This window comes from Pangasianodon hypophthalmus, chromosome 24 (assembly GCF_027358585.1).
Source record: "Pangasianodon hypophthalmus isolate fPanHyp1 chromosome 24, fPanHyp1.pri, whole genome shotgun sequence".
In the NCBI taxonomy this organism is placed as follows: Eukaryota; Metazoa; Chordata; class Actinopteri; order Siluriformes; family Pangasiidae; genus Pangasianodon; species Pangasianodon hypophthalmus.
The window spans coordinates 1,291,314-1,309,346 of NC_069733.1; the positions used below are offsets into that span (position 1 = coordinate 1,291,314).

General features: G+C 39.4%; 1 protein-coding gene across 1 annotated transcript; it reads left to right on the forward strand.

Moving 5' to 3' along the window:
• The first annotated feature begins 27 nt into the window (after positions 1-27).
• On the forward strand, positions 28-14,638 carry ube3b (ubiquitin protein ligase E3B). The gene is made up of 27 exons (XM_026911389.3): positions 28-286; positions 941-1,087; positions 1,450-1,626; positions 1,777-1,894; positions 2,218-2,277; positions 2,372-2,476; positions 3,074-3,170; positions 3,403-3,488; positions 3,602-3,684; positions 3,869-3,974; positions 4,235-4,355; positions 4,749-4,926; positions 5,274-5,440; positions 5,756-5,923; positions 6,563-6,734; positions 6,907-7,025; positions 7,128-7,242; positions 7,701-7,800; positions 7,949-8,068; positions 8,456-8,632; positions 9,129-9,377; positions 9,574-9,639; positions 9,766-9,824; positions 10,230-10,412; positions 10,791-10,902; positions 11,615-11,707; positions 12,109-14,638. Exons 3-27 carry the CDS (start codon positions 1,466-1,468, stop codon positions 12,298-12,300), a joined length of 3,207 nt encoding a protein of 1,068 aa, XP_026767190.2. The 5' UTR covers positions 28-286; positions 941-1,087; positions 1,450-1,465; the 3' UTR covers positions 12,301-14,638.
• Positions 14,639-18,033: the final 3,395 nt, after the last annotated feature.

An 18,033-nucleotide genomic window follows, 5' to 3' on the forward strand; every position in this document is an offset into this window, starting at 1 on the left:
TTTAAAATGTTCGGTTTCTACCCGGAAGATTATGTCGGTTGCACCAGTGAACGAATACTACTGCTGCAAGTGTTAGTTGTTGTTTTTTTCCTAACCGTTTTGCGACACTTACCGGCCTTTGCTGTTTGATTGGCTACTGGCCTCCTGCCTGATCACTAGAGTGTATTTACAAATAATTCTACAAGTTGACGTTTTATTGTCCAATCGCCGCTCGCGTCCTCTTGCGGAGGCGGGATTTGCCGGAATACAGGTGGAGGGAAAATAATGCTTGCTAGCAGCAGTTTTGGTAAGACTCTCTGTACTGTTTATATTTATTAAAACAAGGCGCCTTATTAAAACAGGCCTTTTATCAGCCGTATTACGGGTTAGTTCAGGTTAAACTGTTCTGTTATTGTGTGCTTGATGCATGACATCATGAACTTTTTCCGCTGTGTGTGGAAAAGGAGTGTAGCAGTGAGGCTAGTCAGGCTAGCAGCAGTAGCAGTAGCGGTTAGCGTGTTTGTTTTTGTTTACAGTTTCTCAGCTGGAGATGAGGAGCAGTGTGGATTACAGTTTACTCTTTACATCATTTAATGGGAGGAACAAAGCTAACTATTCAGATAAAGCAGCTGTGCTGTTATTAGCCGGTAGCTTGAGAGAGCCAGTAAAGCTGCAGTTCTCTAAAGGTCATTAATTACTGCAGTCTGAAGGGTTTCAGTGAGCTGTGTGTAAATGCTGTGAGGTGTAATGCACAGAGTTTAATACATACAGTGTTCTACTACACACACATCATCACTGTACTGTACTCTACTGTACTGTACTGCTGCTAAACGAGTGCTATTCTAACATTTACACACCATTTCTCAGTTATATCATTAAATAATGCCCCATGTTCATCTGTGGAGTTCTGCAGTGAAATCAGCAGTGTCACTTTAATAATGCTCTTTTAAACCTCACACAGGAATCGCAGCTTTACCTTCAGCGCAGGTGTGAAAAGCGCTTTGTGTGGTTGATATGTCGATAGGTGTGACAGAAGTGGACATGCGATAGCCTTCATATGAGCTTTAACAGAAGAGACAACACTAAAGACTGTTACGGGGAGGAAGAGGTAAGCGACAGCACTTACACTAACTTACACACATTCAGAACATCCACAACATCCAGCTAGACACCACACCACACTGAAACCCAGACTATCAGCTGATAACCATATCTATCTGAGAGTTTTTCTCTGATAGTTTACTCTTAATGATGTTTACAATGATTTTTACACTAAAGCGTACCATTTAAAAACACACACAGCCGAATCACTCACGCAGTTGAGTAGAATTCCTGCAGGAGACGCTTACAGGCTGAGTGTCAGAGTTAAACCACACAACACTCAGGCGTTATCTTCCACACTGTGGTGTTGTGTCTCTGACTGACCTGCGCAGTGTTCACACGGTTTAAAGTGACCTTGACCTTGAGCAGGTGCTGCGTGTGAAAGATGTTCGGCACGACGCAGACGTCCAAGTCTCAGTTCCTGGATAAAGCGCGTCTGGCGCGGGAGGAGAGGAAGGGGCAGAAGGAGAGAGAGAGAGCGGCCACACAGATCCAGGCTCTGGTGCGCAGGTTTATCTGTCGCTGCAGACTGCAGAGAGAAATCAGGTGAGAGTTCCTGGACATTAATACTGCGTGTGTAGCGTGGACACACTTCCTGACTGTGTGTGCGTGTTCTTTATCTAGGCAGTAAAGTGTTTGCATCATTTCCTGTTTTTTTTAATCTGAATATTTAAATCCTCTTTCTTTTTTTTTCAGGAAAGAGGTGGATGAGTTCTTCACATCAGGTGAAACAGGAGCCACTAAGAGAAACGCACTGTCCATCTTTAAAATCGCAAGAAAGTTATTATTCATATTCGACAAAGATGATAAGCTGGTGCGTATCAGTACCGGAGTTTACAGTTTTTACATGATTAGAAATGTAAAGTCTATAGTTTAACATTCCTGATTCAGCAGCACTAACGGTTTAAAAAGATATTATTTGAAACACAGACAGGAGCATCGTTTATCTGTGTAAGAAGTCTTTATGTGCATTAGTTACAGTTCATTTATGTCTTCTGTTCCTTTTATTCTCTCACATCGCTGTGATACCACCGTGTTAATGACTGTCATCTCTGATATCACTCCAGTCTCTGCACTCCTCCCTGTCACTGCTTTACGTTTCTGTTAGTGATGATCAATCTTTTCTTCACTCCACAGAGGTTTGAGAAACTGTGTAGAATGATTCTGAGCAGCATGGACGCTGAAAATGAGCCTAAAGTAAGTAAAGTAAGAGTAAATGAGGCTTGGGATTGTTAGATTCTTCCACATCATTATTATAGTGGTGTTGTTACAGGTTTCTGGTGTTTTGTAGGTGTGGTACGTCTCTCTGGCACTTTCTAAAGACCTGACCATCCCCTGGCTCAAGCAGATCAAAGATGTGCTCTGGCTCTCCTGCGAGTTCCTCAAAAAACTCAAGGTATTTATTTATAACAGCTCTTCTGAAGGAAACGCCTCAGTTTCTCATCCACAATCAGAGCCACGTCAAGTTCTGAGTGAAATATTAGATTCACCACTAATCATTATTATAACGTATGATACATTACGCATGATATGGATGATGATGATGATAATAAAGTATTTATTTATTAGTGAGCGATCATCTATAGAGTGAAGTTCACTTTAGATTAAAGCAGAAAAATTCTGAGCTTGTAGAAATTTGCCTGAAGTGGATAAAATGCAAATAAAATTGATGTTCATAACAATACAATGATGTTTATTTCAGTAGTTTATAAATGCAGGTGATAACACTAAAGCAGACATAAACCTAATCGAAAAAGTTTATTAAAAAGAAATCATTAAAAACTACAAATAGTGAGAGTCAGAACATTTAATTCCATTTACTGGTGAAATGGAGCAAAAAATAAAAAGCAGCTTCACGTCTTGTTTTTATTTTCTCTGTAGGAAATTCTGTAAAAATTCTGTTTAAGAAGATTTTAACAAATACATTTTGAATTTAATAGTGAATTAGGAGCTTATTCTCTCTCTCTCTCTCTCTCTCTCTCTCTCTCTGTAGCCGGACATCCTGCAGGATAATAAATTAGTGACTCTGTATCTGACGATGCTCATCACCTTCACTGACACGTCCACATGGAAAATAGTGCGAGGGAAAGGTAAGTGCTCTGTGTGTGTGTTTTATACTGTCACACTGTTGTACTTGTTGTACTATGTGTGTATTGTGCATGTCAGTAACTCGTATAAACGTGGATAGACGGCGTGATGATGAAGTGGATTTGACCTGAATTAAACTTTTATGCAGTGTGTTGGTTAAATGATCTCATGAGCTGAGTCGTGTGTGTTAGATTAGGAAAGTAAAATAAGATGTGATGTGTTTTGTGTGTGAAGGAGAGGCGCTGAAGCCTGCGTTAAACAGGATCTGTGAGAACATCATGGGTCACCTCAACCAGAAGGGCTTCTACTCTGTTCTGCAGGTGAAACCTGAGGCTAACACACACACACACACACACACACACACACACACACACACTGTCTTTCAACGTTTATATTTTTTATTCGCTTTGTTCTCTTTCTGAACCCTGTGTAGATTTTATTAACCAATGGATTGGCGAGATCCAGGCCCTCTCTCTCCAAAGGCACGCTCACGGCCATCTTCACACTGTCACTCAGGTCCGTTACCGTGGCGATCATGTTTACTCCTCCAGTGATGTGCTGCCATGTTTTCATTAAAAAAAAAAACTTGCTGCAGAGAGAGTGTGTGTGTGCGTGAGTGAGTGTGTGTGCGTGTGTTTGTGTGTGTGTGTTATTTACTGATGATATTGCATTTGTGTGTGTGTGTGTGTGTGTGTTACAGACCCGTCATAGCAGCACATTTCTCTGATAACCTGCTGAGATCTTTCCTCCTCCACATCATGTCCGTCCCTGCCGTCATCTCCCATCTCAACACGCTCACTCCAGACGTACGTATACACACTCACTCCAGTACTTTTTTACATATACATAACTGTATTTGCTAATTTCTGTACACTGATTCACTCGCACGTTTATTCTTACTGCTCCTCATCACTTACACAAACATGTTCATAATGTTAAAAGAAATCATTATCACTTTTAGGAATTACCAGAAAGAGCTGTGTGTTTCTGTTAATAGTGTTTCCTGTTTGGTCAATTTCAAAAACCTGACGTGTGTGTGTGTGTGTGTGTGTGTGTGTGTGTGTAGTGCATGGTCACTATACAGACTTATGATCTCATGAGGAAGTTTATCTTGTTCCTGAGTCGAGAAGAGCAGTGTTTAGACATCTGTGTCTGTCTGGAGGGAAGTCATACACTCTGCTTACTGGGTAAGACTCTGTGTGTGTGTGTGTGTGTGTGTGTGTGTGTGTGTGTGTACTTAGTCTGTATAAGCGTATAGATGGTCGGTGGATATTCTATCTACTACAATGATAGAAAGGCCACTGGATTTTTTTTTCAAATATGTCATTTGTTTTTCACTCACCTGTCTGACTTTCACTGTTTTTGCACATTTTCCCCGAGTTTTAATTTGCAGTTTAATTCCAACCAAATTTATCAACATGCATATTAATATGGTGATATTGACATTAAAGTTTTTACAGAGTCAGAATGGCAAAAAACAAAAAAGGGATTGCTGACGTAATTCCTGATTTTAGTTGGGGTTTGATGCTCTCATGCTTTAGTATTAACCCTCGTGTGTGTGTGTGTGTGTGTGTGTGTAGGTAACCTGATACAGCTGGGTTACCTGAACGTGAAGGTGCTGGAGCAGGAGGCCGGTCACTTTGTGAGAGATCTGACAGACATGTTGTCCTACTGCCAGAGATACGTCTCTCAGAAAAAGTCCAACCTCACACACTGGCACCCGGTGCTGGGCTGGTTCTCCCAGACTGTCGACTACGGGTATTCACACACACACACACACACACACACATTCTTACACTGTCTCATTCTATAATTAACTGTCATGCTACAAAACCAAAACAATCACCAGCACAGCCTGTCTGAACCCTAACAGTACAGTCACAATATGTTAAGATTAATTCATCGGTTAGTAACAGCGCTACTACTGTTCTTTAAACATTTTTATGCTAGTAATGTTTATAAAATAACTCATGTCTTACACTGTTCCAGTATTGCCCAAATGTGAATATATTAGGACATTTATACGATATATAATATTATGAGAACAGTGTTAGTATGGGGTGTTTATTTGAGACTTTTTTTTGTTCTATTTTTAATAAACTCAGGCTGAATGAGTCGATGCCGCTGGTGACGAGGCAGCTGCAGTGTCTTTGGGGCGTTCCTGTGATCTGCACGCTCTTCTGTGACGTCCTCAGCAAAAAACTGGAGGTGCAAGAGCCCGCCCCTCCTCCTCCTCAACCAACCACAGCTCAGAACAATCTGCCCGTCAAAAGTGCGTCCAAATTTTGATTTTTATGTATAAATACTTCTTGAATTGTGGTTTGAAGTATTGTTTTTTTTTTTTTCCACAGACTGATGTTTAAGTGAAGAGTATTCGTTGAAACATAAGAGTATTTATAATAATATTGTCATCGTTTTCTTCCCTTGTTGTGTTTACTCAGTTTTTAGCAAACCTAACAGTTCCTAAATTACAGCAAACAGTTTCTCAGAGTTAAGACAGATAATGAACAGCTGATCTAGTAGAATAGATTAATCATATTTAGATACATTTAGATAAATGGGGAGTTTTCTCTTTTGTACCGTTCAGATCTGTTTAAGAGAGCTTTCCAGAAATCAGCGTCGGTCCGGAACATTCTGAAGCCGGTCGGGGGGAAGAGAGTGGACTCGGCCGAGGTGCAGAAAGTGTGCAGTGTGTGTGTGCTGTATCAGACGGCCCTCACCACACTCACACAGATCCGCCTGCAGATCCTCACAGGTCAACACACACACACCACTTCATTAATGCAGTTACACTCATGTACATAGATATGTGCAAGCTGACTCTGGCCTGGTGCTGCCCAACAACACAGCTCCTGAAGTCACACACACACACACACACACACATACACATAGACACCACCTAAATTATTCTCAGACTTCAAATAAGCACTGTCAGTATTAGTAAGTCCTAAACACTCCTTTAACATCGTGTCTCGTATGTCTTATACATACACATACTGTACTAATATACAGAACATCTTCCCTCATCAGAACCTTTTATGCTTTAAAAGAAAGAAACTTTTATGCTTTACTCACTGATTGTTGAAAACCTTAGACTAGTTTCAAATGCAGACTTTATGCTTAGAGCCAGGAAATATGACCATACTACTCCTGTTTTATTTTCATTATACAGCATTTATTATAACGCTCGCTGTTATCCTACGTATTATCCCACATGTCATACACACGTTGATTTATATATCACTACAGATTGTCAGCTAGGAAATGCTTTACCACTGCAGCACCAAAACTCTGACAGCCTTCTTTTAGTTTATTTAAGTGTGTTTTTTCATTCCTTTTTACTTCTTAAATAGTATTGCAGTATTATTATTTAGCATGAGTGTGTGCTGTGCAGGTCTGACGTATCTGGATGAGCTGCTGCCGAAGCTGTGGGCGTTTATCTGTGAGCTCGGACCTCAGGGAGGACTCAAACTCTTCCTCGAGTGTCTCAACAACGACACGGACGAGTCCAAACAGCTGCTCGCCATGCTCATGCTCTTCTGTGACTGCTCACGACACCTGATAACGTCAGTGACTCACACACACATACAGTATTCCAAATCATTTGTCATTGTTCCAGTGAGCTTTATTGTCTGCTTTAGTTTCGCGTACATGTGAATGTTAAAAATGTATTTTTACGTAGACACCAGTGTCTGGGCTTGATGTTTGCGTGTGATGAATATTGCATCTGATGAACAGGATTCTGGATGATATTGAGGTTTATGAGGAGCAGATTTCATTTAAGATGGAGGAGCTCATCACCATCTCTTCCTTCCTAAACACATTTGTCTATAAAATGATCTGGGATGGCATTCTGGGTGAGCTCCTGTAATCGTCTTTTATTTCCCACAGTACATTTCAGGAAAATGTGTGTGTGTGTGTGTGTGCAGGAATGAATTTTGTGTGTGATGTATTTGCAGAGAATGCGAAAGGGGAGAAGCTGGATCTGTTCCACAGCGTGCACGGCTGGCTGATGGTGCTGTATGAGAGAGACTGTCGCAGGAAATTCACGCCTGATGAACACTGGCTACGCAAGTGAGTCTCACTGCTGGGATCTAACATCAGGTTTTATGTGCACATGAGACACTCTGAATGGATGTTCCAGGAATGCAAGAAAAATCACAAAAGAAACATCACAAAAGACGTTACCATTCTCGGCTAAGAACGATGCGAGTACAGAAATGATGAAAATGAATTTTTGGTTTTCCATAATTGGTGGAGTGAGTGTGTGTTCCAAGCTTTTTATGGCTAGCTCTCAAACATCATATTAGGTAGTACGTCAAAACAGTGCCATATCTGTGGTACCTTCTCCTTTATTTTATACCATAATATACAGGTTTGAACACAGCCCATGAGTGTTCAAGGCCACTGAAGCTCTTCACACTTGAAAAAAGTTCCTCATAATAATATGATAATATTAAAGGAAGCCCAAGAAGTGATGATCACAATTGTTTGTAAGGTTTTGTTTTTTTTTGTGAATGTGTGTGTTTCAGGGACCTGAAACCTAGTCTGCTGTTCCAGGAGCTGGACAAAGGCAAGAAGAGAGCTCAGCTGCTGCTGCAGTACATCCCTCACGTCATTCCACACAAAAACGTCAGTCCCACCTTAATCACACCTTACCAAATTCAGTACAGGAATTTACTTAATCTCCTTTACAGAGCTGAAATTATATTCATTTCTGTCCTTTGCTTGTGCAGTACAGTGTTCATTTATTAGTTAGTCTCACATTTTATCCAATCAGAGGGTTCTGCTGTTCCGGAACATTGTGACAAAGGAAAAGGAGACACTGGGATTGGTCGAGACAAGCTCCGCCTCCCCCCATGTGACACACATAACTATCCGACGCTCTCGCATGCTCGAGGTGCGTGTGTCCCATCCAATGTCTGTTTACTTCTATAAAACATATTTTGGTATTGTTAAAAAATCCATATAAATATTTATGATAAATATTTAAGTGACTTTTTCAAGACACAGATTTTCTCTGTCCCACTCATTTGCAACAATAATCAGTTAATTTTTCATGTTCTGACAGATTTTTGTCTTGAGCCTAGTGTCTAGTTCTTACTGTGCTTTGCAGCAGTGGCATATATCACTGGATTGTTGGAAATAAGCTCATTATTATACAATGTTCATTTGACTTCATATCACATTATAACTACATATATTTTAATTTCTTCCATTAATTTTTTTCAATCTGTACTATTTTTCATTTCTGTCTCTCTCTCTGTCTCTCTCTCTCGCTCTGCAGGACGGTTATGACCAGTTGCGTAGGCTGCCTGTGAACTCCATTAAGGGTGTGATCCGTGTGAAGTTTGTGAATGATCTGGGGGTAGACGAGGCTGGGATCGATCAGGACGGAGTGTTTAAGGAGTTTCTGGAGGAGATCATTAAGAAGGTCTTCAACCCTGCGCTCAACCTGTTCAAGGTGTTTAACAGTGTTTCTCTCTTTGTCTAGCACTACACAGTAAACTCTTCAGCATGAGGACAGCAACAGCTTAAGTGGTAATTAGGTACTTATGGTTAAAAATGAAAAGCTTTTCACTGAACAGTAAAAATCCAACTATTTTCAGCTCGCTCAAATACCACCTGTACCTCAAAAAATGATTTATTTTTAATTTAATGACCAAGCTGTTCTAAAGATAGGCTGGTTATAATACTGGGTCCACACCAAACAATTCATTAGTTTCTTCCCAATAAAACACCTGGCCAGTAAGTATGTCTTATGGAGTTTGGACACTTATTCTTGTTGATAAAGTGTTTGTAGAATGTGTTCTATCTTTTTTTTTCCGCCTTTGTTTCTTTCTTTCTCTCTTTGGTTATTATTAATTGCCCATTGAAATACATGGACATTAAATATGTGTGTTTCTATCTTTTTAACTTCTCGGCCAGGTCTGTAATCAGCTCTTTTATCTCCCACACAGACGACCAGTGGGAACGAGCGCCTGTACCCGTCACCCACGTCCAGCCTCCATGAGAACCACCTGCAGCTGTTTGAGTTTGTGGGTAAGATGCTGGGTAAGGCGCTGTACGAGGGCATCGTGGTGGACGTCCCCTTCGCCTCGTTCTTCCTGAGTCAGGTGCTCGGACATCACCACAGCTCCTTCTACAGCTCCATCGACGAGCTGCCCTCACTCGACTCCGAGTTCTACAAGAACCTCACCTCCATTAAGGTGCTCTGTACAGCTCTTACTGCTCCGTTTGTGTGCTGATTCTGTTCAGACAGTCGGATAAAAATACTCAAAGGCAGTGATGATTATATACAAGGGTTGTAAAAGGTATCGTTTAGATATGAAAGATGTATAAGTCTTATAAAGGCTTATGATTGTGTGTGTGTGTGTGTGTGTGTGTGTGTGTGTTGATTTGCAGCGCTACGATGGTGATGTCAGTGATCTGGGTCTGACTTTATCATATGATGAGGATGTGATGGGGCAGGTAATCAGAAACAACATTTTTCTTTCTACCACACTCTTAGTCTCATTCTGTTCTCTGTCTTTTTTTGCCCCTTTTTCTGCTTCTTTCTGTTCATCTTTATACACATTTTTATTTCTTTCCCAACAGTTGGTGTGTCATGAGTTGATTCCTGGTGGAAAGACCATTCCTGTTACTAATGAAAACAAGTGAGTCCTTCACACTTTCATATGGCTTAAACAGCATTAGCATGCTAGTGCCAAATTCTGTACTTGCGTGAGTTTGTCTCATTAATCTCCATGTGGAAGATCAGATACTGATACAGAGTGGGAAAGAGTTTAAGATTTAATGGTAGCAGTGCACTGGTTTGTTTGCATGCTTGTCTTTAAATGATAGTGTTGTGCCATTTATTATTACCTTATGAAGACGTCACTGTAAAATGTGGTTGTATGAGATAAGAAGAGTGACATTAAAATAATTTCTTGGGGGAAAGCAAACGAGTATGTTGTCCTTAAAATACTGCTTAAAACATGTCTGTGCACTCTTGTGTACTTTTTGTTAGCATCTGCTGTTTGGTCTTTCATCTCTCTCTCTCTCTCTCTCTCTCTCTCCAGGATCAGCTACATCCACCTGATGGCGCATTTCCGGATGCACACGCAGATAAAGGAGCAGACGGGGGCGTTTATCCGCGGATTCCGCAGCATCATCAACCCCGAGTGGCTGCACATGTTCTCCACCCCTGAGGTGCAGCGGCTCATCTCCGGGGACAACGCAGAGATCGATCTGGACGACCTCAAGTGCGTCTGTCGTTTCACTCTGTCTTTAAGTTTGCTTTGCTGTGTATTAGGTGTATTGTATGTGAACGTACTTCAGCATCTGACTGTGTAACAATGTCAGGCAGCTTTATACATAAAGTATTGAATATAAACCTGTTTCTTGGGCAGTGGAGTGGAGTTAGGTGGAGTTACACTTTTCACAGGACAGTTGTTCAAACAAATCGGGATTTCATCATATAACTGTCCACATAAAATAAGAAAAATGGTTTAAATTTCTTTGTAGCTATCTGCTATTGTATTTTACTATCGTGTATTGCAGAAAGCTCTATTGGAAACTGTAATGTAGAGCTACTGTTGTGTTAACACAGAGGACATGAACTGTTTCTCTTTGTCCTTTAGAAAGCACACTGTGTACTACGGCGGCTTCCACAGCAGCCACAGGGTGATAATCTGGCTGTGGGACATCCTGTCCAGTGACTTCACTCCTGAAGAGAGGGCCATGTTCCTCAAGGTGACACACCACAGCATGCTTTTACACTTACACACTGATTAGATTAGTGAGAGTTATGTAGTCTGAACTGGGATTTTATTTGGTTGATGTGTATACAGACCCCTCCGAAAGTATTGGAACAGCAAGGCTAATTCTTTTGTTTTTGCTATACACTGAAGACATTTGGGTTTGAGATCAAAATGGCTTCCCAATGCAATGGCAATGTGCAATGGCTCTGATTGATTTTCCCTCATTTCTCAGCTTCAAAATGGCTTGCTTTTCTCCCATAGACAGCTCTCTGCTCTTCATGTCGGTCAGGCAGTCAATTATAATCAATGTAACAGGAAGCACCTGTCAGTCACATGTTCCAGTATTTTTGATCACTTGAAAAATGGGTGCCATGTTCTAAGCTACGTAACACCTCTAGATGTAAATATAATGAAATGAAAGCTGCAATTCTGATCTATCGTCTCGTTTTCATCTTTTGATCTGAATTGTCTTCAGTGTCTATCAAAAACAAAATAACAGGCCTTGCGTTCCAGTACTTTCAGAGGGAACTGTAGATATGCGTTGGTATTTTTCAGGTTTGTGCAGAATGTTTGTGTGAAACATAGTGAATTATCCAGCATTAAGCTGGAGGGAGTGTTGACTAGGATTAATAGAAAAGTCCTAGACCTGTTTCTTATTGTGTTGTAAAGTTTTTCCTGATTTTGTTGTGATATGTTTTTTTTAGTTTGTCACCAGCTGTTCCAGACCTCCTCTGTTGGGTTTTGCCTATCTCAAACCCCCTTTCTCCATCCGCTGTGTGGAAGTGTCCGACGACCAGGTCAATCAACACCACGCATACACACAGACTCGTTTGGAATGACTGCATGCATTTAATATGCTTAATTAATACAGTTAAGACAGATTACAACCAGGAATGGGCAAAAATACATGAAAATGTTTTTGATACATAAAGAAAAATACCCCAAAACATATTTTATCAAAATAAAATATAGCATCTTGTAAGGAAGGCCATGAGCATTCACAATGCTGTATTAGCATCCTGGTGGATAATAACCATCACTGATGCTAGGTGTTCTCTGGATGACACACTGTTGGTATGTTATTGTTGTTTCATGTGCCTGTGGTTTTACATCTGTCTTTTGAATATTGCTGATTTCAGTAATTTGTTCTGTGTGTGTATATATTTATATATGTGTGTTTGTGTGTGTGTGTGTTTAGGACACGGGGGACACTCTGGGCAGCGTGCTTCGTGGTTTCTTCACCATACGCAAGAAAGAGCCTGGTGGCCGTCTGCCCACCTCCTCCACCTGCTTCAACCTGCTCAAACTGCCCAACTACAGCAAGAAGAGCATCCTCAGAGACAAACTGCGCTACGCCATCAGCATGAACACGGGCTTCGAGCTCTCTTAACACACACCTAAACATACCCAGACTCTCGTTTAAAGATTGCTCATTCAGAAATCAGCAATGATGAAAAGGCAGTCAGGAAGCGTATATCAAGCTTTCTGAGTTTCTGGGCTTGTTCAGAGATGAGAGACATTAACTGCAGCAGCACAGGAATTAGTCAGAACGGGTTCATTGCTCACACACACTGAATGGAAAAGGCGAGACCTCTGTCCTACTCAGCATCTGAAGCCAAAGCATCTCTACAGGCCTTATTCACCTCAGCCTGGAGTGTGAAACTCGATCAAACCCCATCAGCAGATCTTAGTCCTGCTTACACTTCAGTTTTAAAGTAAAGTTTTGCTGTGTTTTTTCTTCTCTCATTTCTCACACTCCTGGACCTTCACTTCTCACGAGGATTGGGACGGAACCCATCACAGTAGTCAGAGTGTAACACAGCCGAGGGGGTTTCTCAGGCTTCCAGACGGAGACGTGGACTCGTCTCTCACTCGCTCTCTGCAATGGAAAGCAATACGGATGCAACACAAGCCATGAAACACACCACATGAAGGAAACTTCAGGAGAAACAACAGATCACGTGTTAGCTGAAGATTTGCTGAGACTTTTGTGTAGATTAAACTGCGCAGCTGTTTGGCTCACTGCTGTTGGTTCATATTGTGGCGCCATGTCAAAGATCTAGAATAACAAATTTCCATGTCTTTTGTGTTCCCTTTTACACACTACAGGAGGAGAGAGCGTATTTAAGTGACGTTGCACATTATTTAAATTAAAGCAGGCTGCCTGAAGTCACAGAGGAAGTTTGTTGGACTAATTTGTTTAACAGATTTTATTGTTATGAAATTGAGATGAGTTAGCAAACAAAGAAATGAACTGATATACTGTATAAATATACAGTGAGCTGAGAACGACTACATCATTTGTTATAAAGTCTCTTTTACGACAACCTAAAGAAGACTGCAGTGAATATTTATAGTGCCGTGCTGCACAAACCACCAGCAGCATGAACCAAAACTAAATGAAGTTAAACAAGCAAATGTAGCTCGAGGTGTATGTAAAGTCCAGTCATGGGTAAAATAACTTCGAAAAAATGATTATTTTGTATTTTACCTAATTTTTTTCCTCATTATTCCTTCAAGTTTTGGTTTGTTTGTTTGTCTTGTTTCTTTCAGGTGCTTAGACTTTTTTGTGTTTAATTATTGTAACACTTTTTAACTTGTAGTTCATAACGCATGGTTATTCACAATGATCCCATGGAGGCGCCGTATGGTGTGTTTCTGACTCTACTAACCTGTAGCCGAGTGGAGATACTGTAATCAGATGAGAGGACACTTCTGCTTTGCTCTTTCTTCCCAATAACTGATAACTAACAGTTTGTGCAAATGTTTGTCCCCCCCCCCACACACACACACTGCTCTGCCGTCGTTTAAGAGTGTTACACTGGAAACAAGCCATATGAAGGAGAAGAGCGAGTCTTAAACCAGCTCCTGGTTTATTTAGAGACTGGACTCTAAAGGACTCTGAAGTTCTCCTCTTGCATGATGTCACTGGATGCTTCAAAACTGTGGTCCTGTTATTAAATTTAAAAATGAGGGCATTCTCTGTTTTTTTTATCTTTTACAATTGCAAAAAGCAACTAAATGATTAATTAGACGTTTTAAAGAGGGTCCCAGTAAGCGGGTTACAGAGCTGATGAGACGTGTTTTGTAAAAGGCTGAAGATGAAGAGCAATAGCTTATTTGCAGAAACGTAATGACTTTGAGAAGCAGATGTCAGGTCTGTGTTCTGCACTCATCTGTCTGAATTCTTCCTGTTTTTTGCTTCTGTATGTGCAAATACCATGATCCTTTCTGTATGACCAAGCTGAACAGTGCTGCTGATCCTAACGAGTTGAACACAAGGGCTTGGGACTGCATTTTTATTCAGATGGACTAGTGTGTGCCTGGTGATGTTCATACAGTCATCGTGTGTGTGTGTGTGTGTGTGTGTGTCTCTCTCCAGGTTGTAGGACTGAACATTAATGCAAAACAAACTTTAAAGAGCGATTGTAAAAACTGAAGATTACAGACTGAGCTTGACTGATGATCTTCAGACTTTAATGATGTCACAAATCTTTTTTTTCCCTCCCTTAAACGATATAAATCATCATCGCTGTTTCTGCGCTTGAGGATGTTTTTGAACTTGGTTGCGCTACAGAAACAGCAGGTCGCTATAGGAATGAAAAAAGCAGTGTCATTGTAAAGTTCTGTATTATCACACGTGTAGTAATATTTCTTCTGTAAAATGTGAACTTAATCACTTCAATCATGTACACATTTAATATTCTAAAATCTTTACTAAACATCCAGTGTGTGTCTCTGTGCAGTTTATTCACCAGGTTACACCACAGTGCTGTTGAATTCTGGATTGTGATTGGTCAGAAGGTGTTGATTAATGATCTATAACAGCAGCTCTGAGAGTAGCGTAGCTGCAAATCACAGGTTTATATTGATGCATTCGTTCTAATACGTTATAGTTTCTATAGTAACAGCTCATTCACAGAGACTTTATAAGTCTTGTAACAGTCAGTAAGTTTCTTCCATGGGAAAGTCTTCAGGACAGAGGAGATTGCACTTTCTGGTTTAAAGAGAGAGAAAAAAGAGGCTGGTGAGGGGACGACTGTTTATAGCTGCTATAATGCAAGTGAGAACAGGAACTAACCAGTTTTATTAACATTCCACAACAATAAAAGTAACTATCAATGAGTACAATATGTCATTCATTAATAAATTAAAAACTGTTATAAGAATAAAAAAGAAAGGAAGAAAGCAGCTGAGCCCTGGCACTGTGGCACAAATTCAGCTCCTAACTAAAGAGCCCTAAAACCTCCTCCATTACACATTAAATACACCACAATTATTAGCTCATATAACACTTACAGTAAAAAGTGGATTAGGGCTAAACTGATGGTGAATAAATAAGTGATTTTTGTATAAATACTGGATGTAAACTATTCTACAACTATCATGTGAGGAGATACGTCTATACACTGGCTCATATAAACATAACAAAGGTTTTTATTATTATTATTATTATTATTATTATTATTATTATTATTATTATTAAAATGGATACAGCATTAATTAGTGTTACAAGTTGGATGTTTTATTCTGAGGGAATAAATGAGTGGAATGAAGATTTTATCAGTTTAACCCACTACAGCTGGATCCTGTAGGACGCAGTACATTATTAACTGCACTTCATGCTTTTGACCAGCAGAGGTCACTGTGCACTGTGTTTTTATACATCAGTAATTCATTGATATATTAAATTTTTTTATTTTATTTGGAAAATAGTTTATCCAGAAAGGCAGATAGCATAAAGAAACCTAAAGGAGGTATTCATCTAATTCATCTAAAAACACTTAACTATGAAAGAAACTGTTTAGTAATTAAAAACAATAGTTATTTTTTTACTGCAGCAAAAAAAAAAAAAATGCCTTCCTTTTTTTTTCTTTTCTTTTCTTTTTCTTTATTTTAATACCAATACTTTACTGTTTTGGCCTTGTCCCCAGACTTTTAAACTTCTCTGTTTCAGTAAACTCATGAAAAGTGATCAAATCATACATAGTTCTCATTGTGTGCCTTCATAGTAGTTTAAATTTAATATAAAAAATATAAATTTAGTTTACATCTGTTCAGTTTGAATATATTTTCGGACTATATATCTCTGTCCCCAACACTCCTGTCATTACCATCACAGCATATTGTTTCTGGGGGAACTTTTTGGGGATAACACTGTTTATGTTTTAACCATGAACTAATAACTGACAGAGGAGTACATGCCTGCCTTGAGAGAAGACTGAAGAGTAGTGTTATCCAAACCATGAGTTATCCTCTTTTTTCCCCAAAAACTAAATGTCATTACTGTGACCTGTCATTACCAACACATTTCTAGTTCTGATGGTAATGACATCATATCAGTTTATTTTCTAATACGTAGGGATTTCTTTTGTAATATTAACATTTCTTCTCTGATATTTAGAGATTAATCTTTCTTATGACCATAATTATGATGAAAAAAATAAATGAACTTAAATTTTCACTATTTGTGTTTAAGATCTCATGGCCCCAAAGACGACAGCGCAATGGTCTAGAAAATACAAAGTCAAGGAAGATCCTGTGAAATATCAGGAGTAGCTTGCAAGAGAAAAGGAAAGATACAGAAAAAGAAAAGAGACAGCAAAGCTTAAAACAATCTACCAGTTTTCAAAATGGGAAAAAAGACATAAACGCAGACAGTGGAAATTTAAACAATGAAATAATAGTGTTTAAATTTATACAGCAGTATTTAGCAAGCAACAGCCCCCTGAGTCTCCAGTAGACCAGCGACAGGGGCAGAATGATGCTCAAGGTTTCCAAGAATGTGCTGAAAGTTCAAGTGCACACCATGAAACACCTCACAGATGAGGACAGAAAAAAGTGAAGGCAACAGAATGAAAATCTATTGTGATCTTAGTGCAATCCAAAAGAAGCTAGAAGAATCTCACACATGATGGAAAAATACAAAAAGAAGTGTACTTGACTTTCCCAGCTTTTCAGTTTGGAGTTGCCAATGCTGAAAACTAAAAAACAAATGCAGCTCAACGCAAAGGCCTTAAGTTCATAATACAGTGTTGTCAGAGCTGAGAAAATAAATACCATCACTCTGGAGTGAAAGACGAGCAAACTGTCTCAAAGATTCTGGCTGGAAAGGTACTGAAGAAGTACCGCTTGCTCAGTGAAGTGAAAAGCAAATAGGAAACTCTTGCAAAACAATGTGCAGAAACGAAGAAAGGCCTACAGGTTTGCAGTATCATAAAAACCATCCCAAAACAGAACTAGTACAAATTCAGTGAGAAAAAGCTCGCTGAATTTTTGGGACGAGATGAAAACAGCTGAGCGTCCACAGGAAAACAGGAGACAATAACCTGAAATTAAAAAATAAAACTGCAGAAACGTTTCCTCAATGGCAGTTTGCACAACCTCTTTCTGAAATTCAAGAGAGAACGTCCTAACATGAAACTGTCATACGCAGGGTTTTGTGGACTTTGAGACAGGGAGACTTGCCTCAGGTTATAAATTATATCAACGTGAAATTATTTTGTCGCTGCTCAGATATTTTCAGTTGGGGCACATTTTCAAGTTATTCACCAAGTACAAGTACAAGTACAAGCCTAGACAGAAGTGTAGCTCACTGCCTGGTGCCCTGTATTTGAATTTTGCTTTATCACTGTATTGTGTGAATGTTGGCATTATTAAATTTGATTCTCTGACACCAAATTTTGCTTTCCCCTGGACTACTTTTATTTTAAGTGTCTTTTGTCTCTTAACACATCTTTACAGTGTCTTTAGAGTGTTAAAGTAGCTGAACATAAACATTCTGATGGCCTGGTAGTGAACTATGTGAAGTAAGCTTTTAAACTGAATTAATTTCATATTATGTAACACATTCATATTTTTATATTATTGTTAATTACATTTTTCTGTGATTGTTTTTCACTTAGATCAGTAAAGAAAAGAGTAAAGATCCATTTAATAAAAATAATTCCAAAATTATTATCAGGAATAAAATAATGTAAACATTTTTATATGAATGACTTGGTGTATAATATAATGACAGTATTATATACAGTTGTTGGTGGTGCAGTAGAAAGAGCAGCTCAATATTACAACAGTCATAAAAGCATTTGTGTATTTAAGGGATTTTCCACACAACACACAC

What these genes read in the sequence shown, in the direction of transcription:
- ube3b (XM_026911389.3), top strand. Translation starts at nt 1,466, where the DNA reads ATGTTCGGCACGACGCAGACGTCCAAGTCTCAGTTCCTGGATAAAGCG. An exon ending in TCAACACGCTCACTCCAGAC is followed by an intron (nt 3,975 to 4,234) that starts GTACGTATACAC and finishes GTGTGTGTGTAG; the next exon opens with TGCATGGTCACTATACAGAC. An exon ending in ACGTCATTCCACACAAAAAC is followed by an intron (nt 7,801 to 7,948) that starts GTCAGTCCCACC and finishes TTATCCAATCAG; the next exon opens with AGGGTTCTGCTGTTCCGGAA.